Source organism: Mustela lutreola, chromosome 3 (assembly GCF_030435805.1).
Source record: "Mustela lutreola isolate mMusLut2 chromosome 3, mMusLut2.pri, whole genome shotgun sequence".
NCBI lineage: Eukaryota > Metazoa > Chordata > Mammalia > Carnivora > Mustelidae > Mustela > Mustela lutreola.
Genome location: NC_081292.1, coordinates 152,750,588 through 152,764,566, shown reverse-complemented (window position 1 = coordinate 152,764,566; position 13,979 = coordinate 152,750,588). Strand labels below are relative to the sequence as shown.

General features: G+C 34.1%; 1 protein-coding gene across 8 annotated transcripts in view; it reads left to right on the top strand.

Moving 5' to 3' along the window:
• SLC4A10 (solute carrier family 4 member 10) overlaps nt 1–13,979 on the top strand; it is a 309,943-nt gene that overhangs the window by 176,243 nt on the left and 119,721 nt on the right. For all 8 annotated transcript variants that reach the window (XM_059167179.1, XM_059167172.1, XM_059167173.1 and 5 more), the window contains one exon: nt 12,270–12,458. In XM_059167179.1, the coding sequence (XP_059023162.1) occupies nt 12,270–12,458 (189 nt within the window). The remainder of the gene's footprint in view (nt 1–12,269; nt 12,459–13,979) is intronic.

Sequence of the window (13,979 nt, the reverse complement as noted above, 5' to 3'; positions counted from 1 at the left end):
CTTAAACTTTGTGAATGCACAGGCTCTAGTATTTTCTAATAGAGAAATATGACCCAGATATTGTTTTAGAATAATCAAGAATTTTTTTTTATCAGTCTTCTGATATGTTTTTAATAGTCTTAGATAATTCTTTAAAGAGATTTTTGTAGACTTAGCAGGAGAAAATCCCATTTGTATCTGGCAGTTCTGTCAAGAATGTCTGGTATAATTAAAGTAGGATTTTCTTTTGGACAAAGTTAATTTAAAAATGTCTATTTCCCAATGTTTCAGGGAACTTGGAATAAATTTTAACTTCTTCCTTCAAAATATTATTTAACCTTTTAGAATCCAGTATTCTTCAGATATGCTTTCTTACTGTGATTTAGTCTGATGGAGATTAATTGTATTTAAAATGCTTCTTTTTTTTTAATATAATTTTTTATTTTTTATAAACATAAAATGCTTCTTAATTATATTTATATAAATCACAGGCGATTTTATGGTCTATGTCAATCTCTTTGAAATTCAGCTCTATAAAGATTAGTAATGGAAAAATTATCTCTGTATTTTTATGCTTTACCCTAATTCTGTCAATGGGAGTAAGAAATGAAAACCAAACCAAAGTTAGGACCACAGACAGATTATCAATCATAGCTCTCCATTCATTAAAACAACTTTTTTAAAAAAGATTTTATTTATTTATTTATTTGAAAGAGAGAGAGGGAGGGAGAAAGAGCACAGAGGGAGAGGGAGAAGCAGACTCTCTGCTGAGTAGGGAGCCTGACATGGGACTTGATCCCAGGAGCCTGAGATCATAACCTGATCTGAACGTGGCTGCTTAACCAACTGAGCCACCCAGGTTCCCCTAAAACAACTTTTGTTGTTTAAAATGTTCTATTGAAGGAAAAAATTGAAGTTTGCTTCACTGAGTATAGTCTGCAGGTTTGGTAGTATGGGAATAGTCACATATTGTTTAACATGTCCATACTATTACCATCCTTGTTCTGGAAAATAAACATTCTTTGGGTAGTTTACAATTTTAATATATACGTATATATACACTCCTGACAACCAAACTGCTGAATTTAGACCCTTCCTATTTCTTACTCCTCCCCACTCCCAGCCTCTTAAGACAATGGATTTTTAAGGCAAAGAATTTATATGATTATCTTCTAAGGGGCAGAGATTTCCGTAGAATCTGTAAATCTCATGATCTCTGGAGGTTTTCATTCAGTGGTTAAGATGAATTGATCACAATAAACTAACTGCCTGATAAGAATGAAAAACAATTTTTCGCTTTCTGAGACCTTTTTACAGAAATGCTACTAGTGTTCCTAGAGCCTGCTTAGTGCGAGAGGAGTGTGACCTATTTATCCTTTTCGTTCTCACTTCTCCAGATATCAGCCAGATCCTGGCCTTGTGCTTTGACAGGCTAGACTGTGTCATTTAGACATCATTGCCAGCTGAGATTGTAGGACTTGACTTTGGGCCCTAAGCCATTATGGCTTGTTATCCTTTCCTACTTTTCAAGGTTAATAACAATATATATTATAGTGGTGAAGAGAACAATGAGGGTGATTAGTGAACCAGACTCCCATTGGTACTTAAATCTCACCTCAGTATGTTATATTCCTAAGCAAGATGATTAAATTTTCTAGTTCATTAAGATATATTTGATGCAGTTATACCTCAGAGGAGTTTACTGTGTATTTCTGTGTGGCTAATGAGCAGACGAGCAGTTTTTTTTTTTTTTTTTCTATTTACTTTCTCTTATGTAACTGTTTCAGATAAAGACCTTATTTCTGAAAGACTGTGAAGCTAGTGACTTAGGGGTTTTTGTAGTGCTTAAGCCCAAAAAGACTGTACTTTGATAAGAACTAAAAATCATAACCGTGTACATAGGATTTTATATGCTTCATTTAATTCTGATTAGAATATTGAACTGGGGATACACATTATGGCTTAGAGATGAAGCTGTGGTACAGTGGTGCCCTTCTGGTGTTTTAATAACCTACTTTATAACTCCCATTATGAAGTTTATGTGGCATATTTTATATACATTTTTCCCTCTTAGCAAGGTTTCAGTGTAAAGTTACGTATGTTGGCAATTTATCATTTCTTTTATTTCAAATTAATTCAAGGATATTATAACTACTCCTCTCCAAAGAAGTGAGGTATAGATTTAAATATTCTATACTATCATATATTTTCCAAATTGAAAGGAACTTTAGAGGTAATTATAGTGATTATGGCTGATTCCTAAATGTACATTCTACCTCTTTCCATTGTAAGCAGCAAAATAATAGAGAAAAGTTGGAAAATTATACTCACCCACTGTCTGATTTTGTCAGGCCTTTGATCTAAGAACAGTTATTACATTTTACACAATTGAAAAATAATAAAGAGAAGACTAATATTTTTCAACATGAAAATTATATGAAGTTCAAATTCTACTGTCCATATAAGGTTTTATTGAAACATAGCCATGCTCATTTGTGTACGTGTTCTTTATGGTTACTTTCATGTAATAACAGCAGAATTCAGTAGTGGTTACAGAGATTCCATGGTTTACAAAGCCTAAAATTTTTATTTGACCTATTACAGAAAACGTTTGTTTACCTGTGGTTTAGAGAACTGATTCCAGAATGAAGGGTAGTTCTTGATTAGCCTCACCCAGTCATAGGGGTGCTGTTTCCTTAGCCAGGGATGGTCTCAGCCTGGACAAGGCTATGTCAGTTGGAATTAAGAGTTTTTCCTGGGAAGAAGAGAAAGAACTTCCTTTTAAGAGAAAGTCACAAGAAGTCAAAGAATATATGGGTATCAACAAAGATACGTATTTCTTTGTTACTATTGACACTTACTTTATGACCATAAGGAAAATCAGCCTTAGGTTAAACTCATACCAAGGGGTTGAGGGGGAGGCTGAGAGAGTCAGAGGAATAGAATTAAATCCAGCCCAATTTTGATTTTCTGTTATGTGAGGCAATGAAATTAATTGTTTTATAGTTTCATTGGGGTTTCTGGATTTTTAAATTGAAGTATAATTGGCACACATAATATATTAGTTTCAGGTGTACAACAGAGTAGTTTGACATTTATATACATTTTGAAATGATCACCACGTAAGTCCAGTTACCACCTGTCTCTATATAAAGTTAATATAATATTATCCATGTTCCTTGTGCTATGTATCACATCTCCATGACTTCTTTATTTTATATCTGGAAGTTTGTACCTCTTTATCTCCTTCACAGATTTTGCCTTCCCCTAACTTGCATTCTCCGAGAGAACTATCAGTTTGTTCTCTATATCTGTGAGTCTGTTTTTTTTTGTTTATTTGTTTGTTTTGTGTGTTCATTTGTTTGAAGTGGTGATGCAACATGGGGGCTTAAGTGGGTAGGAGAAGAATAAATATTTTTTAGATTACACATATAAATGAAATCTTATAGTATTTGTCTTTCTCTGTCTGACTTATTTCACTTAACATAATACCCTCCAGATTCATCCATCTTGTCACAAATAACAAGAGTTTATTCTTTTTATGGCTGAATAATATTCTATCATTCTAGATAGATTGATCGATCAATCGATCGATAGATAGATAGAAACCATATCTTCTGTATTCATTCATCTGTAAATGGTCACTTAATTTGCTTCTGTATCTTTGCTGTTGTAAATTATGCTACAGTAAACATAGGACTGAATATACCTTTCCGAGTTAGTGTTTTCATTTTCTTTAGATGCATAGCCAGAAAAGGAATTGCTGAATCAAATGATAGTTTTAAGAATAAATGAAACAAGATGGGATTGGGAGGGAGACAAACCATAAGTGACTCTTAGTTTTAAAAATTTAAAAAAAAAAATACTGTTTTCCATAGTGGCTACACCAATTTGCATTCCTACCAACAGTGCACAAAGGTTCCCTTTTCTTCATATCCTTACTAACACTTGTTATTACTTATGTTTTTGGTACTAGTCATTCTAACAGATGTGAGGTGATATCTCACTGTGGTTCTGTTTTGTATTTCTTGAAGATTAGTGATAAGTATGTTTTCATTTGCCCGCTAGCCATCCATATGTCTGTGGGAAAATGTCTATTCAGGTCTTTTTTCCCATTTTTAATTGAATTTTTTGCCTTTTGCTATTGAGTTGTAGGAGTTCCTTATTTATTTTGGATATTAGCCCTTTACCAGATATTTGATTTGCAAATATTTTTTCTCATTCAACAGGTTGCCTTTTCATTTTGCTGGTAATTTCCTTTGCTGTGTGAAAGCTTTTTAGTTTGATGAAGAAGTCTCATTCATTTTTACTTTTATTGCACTTGCCTGAGGAGACAAATCTAGAAAAATGTTCCTACATCTAATGTCAAAGAAATTACTGTCTAAGTTGCATAAGTTTCTTCTAGGAGTTCTAAGGTTTTAGGTCTTACGGTCAAGTCTTTAATCCATTTTGAGTTAATTTTTGTGTATGGTGTAAGATAGTGATCAAGTTTCATTCTTCTGCATGTAGTTTTCTCAATACAATTTATTGAAGACATTATTTTTCCCTATTGTATTTTTTTGCCTCATTTGTTGTAGATGCAAAGCCATGTAGACACATGGGTTTATTTCTGGGCTCTATTCTGTTTCATTGATCTATGTGTCTGTTTTTGTACTAGTACCATGCTGTTTTTGAATACTATAGCTTTGTAGTGTTATTTGAAATTAGGGATGATGATACCTTCAGCTTTATTCTTTCTCAAGATAGCTTTGGCTTTTGGGGTCTTTTGTGGTTCCATACAAATTTAAAAATATTTGTTTTAGTTTTGTGAGGCCACTTTATTTTGATAGGGATAACATCAAATCTGTAGACTGCTTTGGGTAGAATGGAAATTTTGACAATATTAATTCTTTCAATCCATGAGAATTGTATAACTTCCAATTTATTTGTGTTTTCTTGTTCTTTTTTCCATTAATATTGTATGGTTTTCAGAATATAGATCTGTACCTCCTTGGTTAAATTTATTTCTAAGTATTTTACTCTTTTGGATGCAGTTGTGAGTGAGATTTTTTTTATATTTCTTTTTCTGATAGTTTATTATTAGTTTATAGAAATGCAGCAGAGTTCTGTATCCTGCTACTTTATTGAACTCATTTATTAACAATAGTTTTTGGTGTCTTTAGGGTTTTCTACATAGAGTTTCAGGACAATTTTAATCCTTTCTTACCAATTTGAATGCGTTTTATTTCTTTTTCTTGCCTAATTGTTATGGCTAGAACTTCCAATATTAAGTTGACTAAGAGTGACAAGAATGAGCCTCTTTGTCCCATTCCTGATCTTGGAGGACAAGCTTTCAGATTTTCACCATTGCATATGATGTTGGCTGTAGGATTGTCATATATGGTCTTTATTATGTCAAAGTACATTTCCCTATACTGACTTTGTTGAAGGTTTTTATTATAAATTGTGTATTTTATCAAATACTTTTTCTGCATCTATTGAGATGATTGTATGATTTTTATCTTTCCTTTTGCTAATGTATGTCACATTGATTGATTTGCAGATGTTCAACCATTATTTCATTCCTGGAAAAAATATCTTTTAAAGTCATTGGTGTACCTTCTTATCACATTCCCTGCCTGCCCTATTCTGCAATTATTCTCTGTTTCTTTTCTCTTTTTTTTTTTTCCTTTTCCCCTTTTGATTTGATGGCTTTCTTTAGTGTTCTGTTTATGTTCCTTTTTTTTTTTTTTGGTATCTCTAGTCTAGTATAGGTTTTTGGTTTGTGGTCACTGTGAGATTCATATATAATAACACCTATATTGTGGTCTATTTTAAATTGATAGTCACTTGATTTTGGCTGCCTTCTAAAAGTACTCTAAATATGCTTCCCCCAATGTGTTTTATCATTTTGAAGTCATATTTTACATCATTTTTTGTGTAATCCTAACCTATTGTAGATAGTAGTTGATTTTACTACTTTTTTTTAAACATTCATACTAGCTTTATGAGTAGTTTATACAGTACCTTTACTAGATATTTTTTTCTACTAGTGAGATTTTATTTTATATATTATTTCAGGTTATGGCCTTTACTCTTTAGCTTAAAGAAGTCCCTTTGATATTGCTTCTAAGGTCAGGTTAGTAGTGATGAATTCCCTTAGCTTTTGCTTGTGTGAGAAACTCCTTTTTTTTTTCTTTTTTTTCCAATTCTGAATTATAACTTTGACAGGTCAAGCATTCTTGGTTGAAAGTTTTCTCCTATCTGCATTTTGAATATATCATGCCACTATCATCTGGCCTGCAAAGTTTCTGCTAAAAAATCAGCACATTGTCTTATGGGGTTTCCCTTGAATGTAACTAGTTATTTTTCTCTTGCTCTTTTAGGATTCTCTGTTTATGTTTAGCTTTCAGCATTTTAATTACAATGCATCTTGGTGTGGATCTTTCTTGGATTAATCTTTTTTGGGACTTTTTGTATTCTTGGACTTAGGTGTTTGTTTCCTCTCCCAAGTTAGGGAACTTTTCAACCATTGTCTTTTCAAATAACTTGTTTTTGTTTCCTTTCTTTTCTCTCTTCTCTCCTAGGACCCCTGTAATATGAATGTTAGTATGCTTGCTGTTGTCTCATGGGTCCCTTAAGCTATCATCACATTTTAAATTGTCCTTTTTTTCTTTTTGCTGTTTTGTTTCAACAGTTTCCACTATCCTGTCTTCTAGGTCACTTATCTGTTTTTCAGTGTTATCTGGTCTACTTTTGATTCCCTCTAGTAAATTTTTCAGATTGGTTATTATATTCTTCAGCTCTATGAGTTCTATTTGGTAATTTCTTTTATTTTCTATCTCTTCGGTGGAGGTCTAGGTGTTTTCACTCATATTTCCCCCGATTTTGGTGAATATCTTTATGGCCATTAATTTGAACTTTTTATTCAGTAAATTACTTCTGTTTCATTAATTTTTTTCCTGGGGTTTTTATCTTGTTACTTTATGGAACATGTGTTCCTCTGTTTTCTCATTTTTCTTGATTTTTTGTGTTTGTTTCTGGTGCTATGTGGAACAGTTATCTCTAGCTGTCTTGAAGGAGTGGCTCTGTGTAGGAGTTGAACCTTGTCACTTAACCTTACCCTAATTCTTGGTTTACTCTCAGGCTATCTCTTGGATTGTTTTAGAACTTTGTGATTCAGAAATTTAGTCCCTCCTGGACACTTGAGTCTGCTGCTCAAGGGATATCCCTTGTGTAGGCTGAGTATGCCTCTTCGCTCTGGTGGTGCTGGATGAACAGCTGGGGGATGTTGAGGGGGTCAGAGATGCTTACCTCTGCTGTTAGGTCATTAGAGTGAGGGTACCAAAATGCCACCTACCACTGTTGGTGTCAGTAAGCTAGAAGGAGTCACTAACAGTGACATCTGCCAGCATACCATCCCTGGAGAGAGTCCCAAAAGACTTCTGCTTCTCTGGTAGCTTTAATTTTAGCAAGTAAATATCCTTCACTTATAATCTAGGCTCTTTTCAAAATGTGTTTTTTATGCTGGGTCCTATGGAGTGTTGTTCTACACATAAGTCCTTTAAGAGCAGAACCTTCATTCTCTATGCCCTGTGTTTCTTCTGAACATAATCCCCACTGATTTTTAAAGCTGGGCATTTTGGAACTTCTTTCTCTGGTGCAGGCCTAGGGGTATCTTGTGTGGGGTACATACTTCTTTCCCTTAGTGATAAATGATCTATATCTAAATTTTTAATAATGATTTATACATGTGTGTGTATATATAAGTATATATAAGTATACACACACACACACACACACACACACACGTATTTTTTGAGCTACCTACTGATTGTGGGTTGCCCCTCTGAGGGTGGGGTTTTTGGTGAGAGCATGTCTCTGCCTCTCTTACCAGTCTTGATGTAGTCCTTTTATCCTTTGTTGTGGATCAGGTGTTCAGGTAGTTCTCAGGGCCTTTTAGGGGCCATTTTTTCCATATGTAGCTGTATATTTGTTTTGTCCATGGGAAGAAGTGAATTCATATCTTCCTACACCACCATCCTGAACTACCTCTTCTGAGGTTTCCATTATTGATATACTCTACTTTGCCTCCACTTGATATACAGTTACGAATAAATATGAAAGCATTAAAACCACCACAAAATCAAAACCAGGGACCCATAACCTACTTAATGGAAATGCAAAGGAAATCTTGTACTGGGAAATATTTACTCAAGGTCTCAATATTCTAATCTGTCCATTAAACGCTTTATGTCCTTAGGCCTACAGCATATGAGATAGATACTACCTCCATTTTATAAATAAGAACCCTCAGGTTATCCAACTTTACAAGATCGCACAGCTAGAATGTGGTACAGTGACCCAAGTCTGTTTCCCTAGTCCTTCCCTTTTACACTGATGTAAACATTGTTTGTATGGGAAAATTCTGCTAATACTCAATTTTTTGTTGCACTAAGTAGGACCGTGGAAGGCAGTTCACTTTGATATGCTTGTTTATATAAGGAGTTAGAGCTTCAAAAAAATTAAGTAGAGTTAATATTTGATCATTTTAGGGCAGATTAATTGTACTGAGGTTGTTTTTAAATTATGAATTTAGATTTTAGAGCAGCTTCAGTTTCACAGAAAAGTTGAGGGAAAAGTTGATTTTGCACATGCATAGCCTCCCTCATTATCAACAGCTCCCACCAGAATGTTATGTTGGTTACAACTGATGAACTTACATTGACACATCACTATCACATAATGTTCATGATTAACATCAGGATTCACTCTGAGTGTTATATAGTTTCTTTGGGTTTGGACAAAAGTATAATGACATGTATCCAATAGTTTGATATCATGAGTATTTTCACTGCCCTAAAAATCCTGTGTCATTTATTTCTTTCTTCCAAATCCCCTCATTTTGAAAAAGGAGATACTTTTGTGATTGGTTAGTGTACTTTAATATTTTTTATTACACAAATCTCCTTATGCAAAAAATTAAAATGTTATGAAACTGCTGATAACCATTTTTGACTTTCAAAAATGGTAGTTTTATATGGGTCAATATAATTCTAAGGTAAAACTTTAAAGTTTCTCTTTACTCCTACTCCTACCCATTCTTACACAATTTGGAATGTATCATTACGGTGTCCTTTCTCTGGATGTGCATATATGCCATAAATGGAATTATACAGTATAAGTTATTTTGCAACTTTGATTATTTTTCTAAAATCAGAATTGGCTGCTTATTAAATTAAAAAAATCTAAAAATTATTATTGAAGTATAAAAATTTTTATTGAAGTATAGTTGGCATATAACTATATGTATATATTAGTTTTAGGTGTACAACTTATTGATTCAGTTGTATATATTAGTTTCAGGTGTACAACTTATTGATTCAGCAATTCTATACATTACTCAGTGTTCACCTTAGTAAGTATAGTCACAATCTGTTCCCATACTATGCTATTACAATATTATTGACTCTATTCCCCACATTGTACCTTTCATCTCCATGACTTATTTACTTTATAAGTGGAAGTTATACCTCTTAATTTCCTTTATCTATTTCATTCATCTCTCTACCTACCTCTGTGCTGGCAGCCAGCAGTTTGTTCTCTATATTTAAGAGTCTATTTGTTTGTTTGTTCATTTCTTTTGTTATTTAGATTTCATATGTAAGAGGAATCTATATGGTATTTGTCTTTGTCTGACTTACTTCACTTAGCATAATATCCTTTAGGACCATCAATGTTATCACAAATGTCAAGTCTTTCCTCTTTTTTATTGCTAATATTCTTATATATATAATATATATTCCTATATATATATAATGTGGTGTATATATATATATATATAATGTGATATATATGTCTTTTATAAATATATATATACGTGTGTGTATATATATGTGTGTATATATATATATATAAAATGTGGTATATATATTATATATATACCACATCTTTATCCATTCATCTATCAATGGATACTTGGGTGGCTTCCATATCTTGCTGGTTGTAAATTATGTTGCAATAAGCATGGGGAAGCATTTATCTTTTTTTTTTTTTTGAAGATTTTATTTATTTATTTGTCAGAGAGAGAGAGTGAGCACACAGGCAGGAGGGAGAAGCAGGCTCCCTGCTGAGCAAGGAGCCCAATGTAGGACTCAAACTCAGTACCCTGGGATCATGACCTGAGCTGAAGGTAGATGCTTAACCAACTGAGCCACCCAGGCATCCCAGCATTTGCCATTTGTCTTTTTAAATTAATTTTTACATTTTCTTTGGGTTATTACCCATTAGTGGACTTACTGGATCATATAGTAATTTTATTTTAATTTTTTGAGGAACCTCCATACTGTTTTCCACAGTGGTTGCATCAATTTACAATCACACCAACAGCGGTAACAAGGGTTCCCTTTCCTCCTCATTCTCTCTATCACTTGATGTTTCTTGTCTTTTTTGATACTAGCCATTCTGACAGGCGTAAGGAGATATCTCATTGTAGTTTTGATTTACATTTCCTGATGATTAGTGATGCTGAACATTTTTCCCTGTGCTTATTGGCCACCTGTATTCTTTTCTTTAAAAAAAAATGTCTCTTCAGGTTCTGTGTAATCAGGTTGTTCATTTATTTATTTTGGTGTTGACTTGTACGAGCTCTTTATGTATTTTGGGTATTGGCCCCTTATCAGATATATGATTTGCAAATATCTTCTACCATTTGGGAGGTTGTCTTTATTTTGTTGGTGCTTTCCTTTGCTGTGCAGAAGCTTTTTATATTGTTGTCATTTTTATATTTGTTGTCATTGTTTCTGGAGTCAGATCCAGTCAGGAGTTGCTTTGAAGGGATGCCTGCAGAGACAAGAGGTTGGGTGGGGTAGATCCACATGAGAATGCTCAGGTGAGGCACAAAGTACTATCAGGGTAGATGGAGAGTGTAGAATTGGCTCCCATCGATGTCCTGCTGTCGAGGCTGGAGGAAGGAAAGAGGAATGTCACCTGCTAGTGCTTTTGCTCTCAGAGAAATCTCCTGCCTCTCTGGTATACTTTCTAAGATTAGTCAATAAGTTTCCTTCACCTGTATCTCAGGCACTTTTTAAACTGATGTGTCTTCAGCTGAATTATTTAGAATGCTCTCTTTTTAGGAGTGGGAACTCAAGTTTCCTCTTGCCCTCAGGCTCCTCTGAAGTTAAGCCTGCTAATTTTAAAGGTCCTGGAGTTAAGTCCTGCTGGTTTTTAAAGGGAGATGTTAAGGGGTTAGTCCTCGCAATGTGGGTCCTCAGTCCTAGTATTGCCAGGTGTGGGGTCTGATCCTCTTGCCTTTCCATGTTTGTGATGTCCCTCCTATTTGTGATTCATTCTTCCAGGGGTTTGGTTCCCAACCACAAACCCCTTGATTGCTTACCCTTTTGATTGTGGCCTTCTCTCTATGCCTAGCTGTGGAAGATCTGTTCTGCCAGTCTTCAGGTCATTTTCAGAGTTAGTTGTGTAAATGTAGCTATTGTTACAATGACTCTGTGGGACAAGGTAAGCTCAGGATCCTCCTACTTCACCATCTACCCTCTTTCTTCCTACAATGACGTTTATTGAAGTGGTTTTGTATTACCAAGAAACTTAAAATTCCTTTATTCACCTATTTATTTTATAGGCATTTCTGACACTGCATATGGTAAATATCAATCTGCTTAATTATAGCCCTCTGAAATCTCACCTTTATTCTTTGTTTTATAGTTCTAGGAGAACTCTTTAATATAAATACATTTTCAAGGATGTTTTGAGGCGGCTGACTTTATATGAGTGTAAGAGTTGTTTATTCTCCAAATGCAACCAACTAGATAGCTGCCTAAGTCTCCCTGAATCAGATTTTTACAGATGGACTTTTGTTCACTTAAAGAGAAAACACAGAAATTATTTTCTACTGGAAAAAGGGAAAAAACCATATTAAAATATAAACATAAACCACTTTACAATCTTAAACATACTAATTATATTAATATTACCCCTGCCACTGTTTTCTCCCATCAATGTAAATAATAGAGAATATAAAGAACTTGTTCACAATGCAACTATGTCCATTTAAAAAATAATACTTCATGAAGTTATTACATATTTAAAGTTGAATGATTTATAGTAAAAATTTTCCCATCTTTTTTGTGCAACGTTTTAACAAAAAGTCACAACTATTTGAGATTTTTAAAGGAATTCATCCTATTTTAAGATGAATCATGTTATCTGGAACATGTATATTTGGACTCAATGGTTTGCTGCTTGCATACTTTGTTAACCTATCGTGCTAATCTTTTTTTGCCTTCCTTCTTCAGATATGGTCCTTGACCAACAAGTGAGCTCAGGTCAGCTCAATGAGGATGTACGCCACAGGGTTCATGAGGCACTGATGAAACAGCATCATCACCAGAATCAGAAAAAACTCACCAATAGAATTCCCATAGTTCGTTCCTTTGCTGATATTGGCAAGAAACAATCAGAACCAAATTCCATGGATAAAAATGGTAAATGTTTCTTTATTGTACTCTTTTATGTTTATTAGAGATATCTGGAATTTCAAAGTGCTTCCAAATTCTTTAAAATATATTTTATTTGAAAATGATCTATTGTAATACAGATCGTTGTAGTAGAGTTATTTCTTTTTTATACATATATAGTCTGATTTTCAAGTATCAAATTGTAGAAATTTTAATGAAGAATTTAAATTTCCTGAAATGCTCGTGAAAGAATGAAGAGAAAACTTTTATTTAATAACCAGTTACACACTCAGATGCAACCCCATCGTCTCCACCCCACAACCTGAGAATGTAATATAATGCTTTGAATTATGGCTTTTTAAAGTTAAAATGAATAATGGTCACCAGTTACTGTTTGTGGAAAAGAGCTAATGTTTTCATGTTAATCATAGTCAACAAATTCGATGAGGGGCTATGATTCAAAAGACCAACTAGAACATTGCTTGTGGCTCTAATGCACATTAAGCCTGATTTCCAGTTCATAGGCTCATTGGTGTTTGCAGTGCTACATCTTCAATGCCCATGGAGCCACAGTGTACTTACTATCTTCACACACCAACACAGATGACACCAATCACTGTTTTTTGGCACTTACGACTTACTCCTTATGGCTTGTGCATTCAGACTGTTTTATCCTTCTTTTGTATTTTGTTCTCTCCTTGCATCTCTTTGAACCTTCATCATTTATGCTAAAGAAGTTGCTTAGGAATCTATCCTTTATTGTGAAGAAAGATAAACTTATCATGAGGATGATAGGAATTTGTTAGACTTTCATCAGCTACACAAAGTCCCAGTTTTAAAAGATAAAAATTTAATGAAAAGTAATCTCAAATGTACTAGAAAGACTCTGACTTGCACAAAAGCTTTAAAGCATGTATATTTCAGCATGGACTATTTTATGTCATTTCACTCCTACTTTCAATAGCTGTAGTGATGCCTTAAATACAAATGCATGAAAATGAGTTTTCTCCACATTGTGCTTTAAATGGGATTTTAAAATAACTACTACTAAATCAAATATATGCGTGTAGAAGAAATGCTTTGATAAATCAACAAAGATGATTAGATGTACTATTGTTTCAGAGCACAGAAATAGTTCTTAATGGCAAAATGATTTTTGAAATACTTTCTGATTTTTTAAATCATTGTTGTCATATAGCAGTCTGTAGTTGTGCATACACAGGTGTCCCCTTCTTTCTGAAAATTCACGTTATGCCACTTCACTTTGGTTCTTCTTCTTTTTTTAAAAATTTTATTTATTTATTTGACAGAGAGAGATCACAAGTAGGCCGAGAGACAGGCAGAGAGAGAGAAAGGGAAGCAGGCTCCCTGCTGAGCAGAGAGCCCGATGCGGGGCTCCATCCCAGGACCCTGGGATCATGACCTGAGCTGAAGGCAGAGGCTTAACCCACTGAGCCACCCAGGTGCCCCCACTTTGGTTCTTTTTAAAGACTTATTTATTTGAGAAAGAAAGAGAGGGCACGCATGTATGTGTGCATGTCGGGGGAG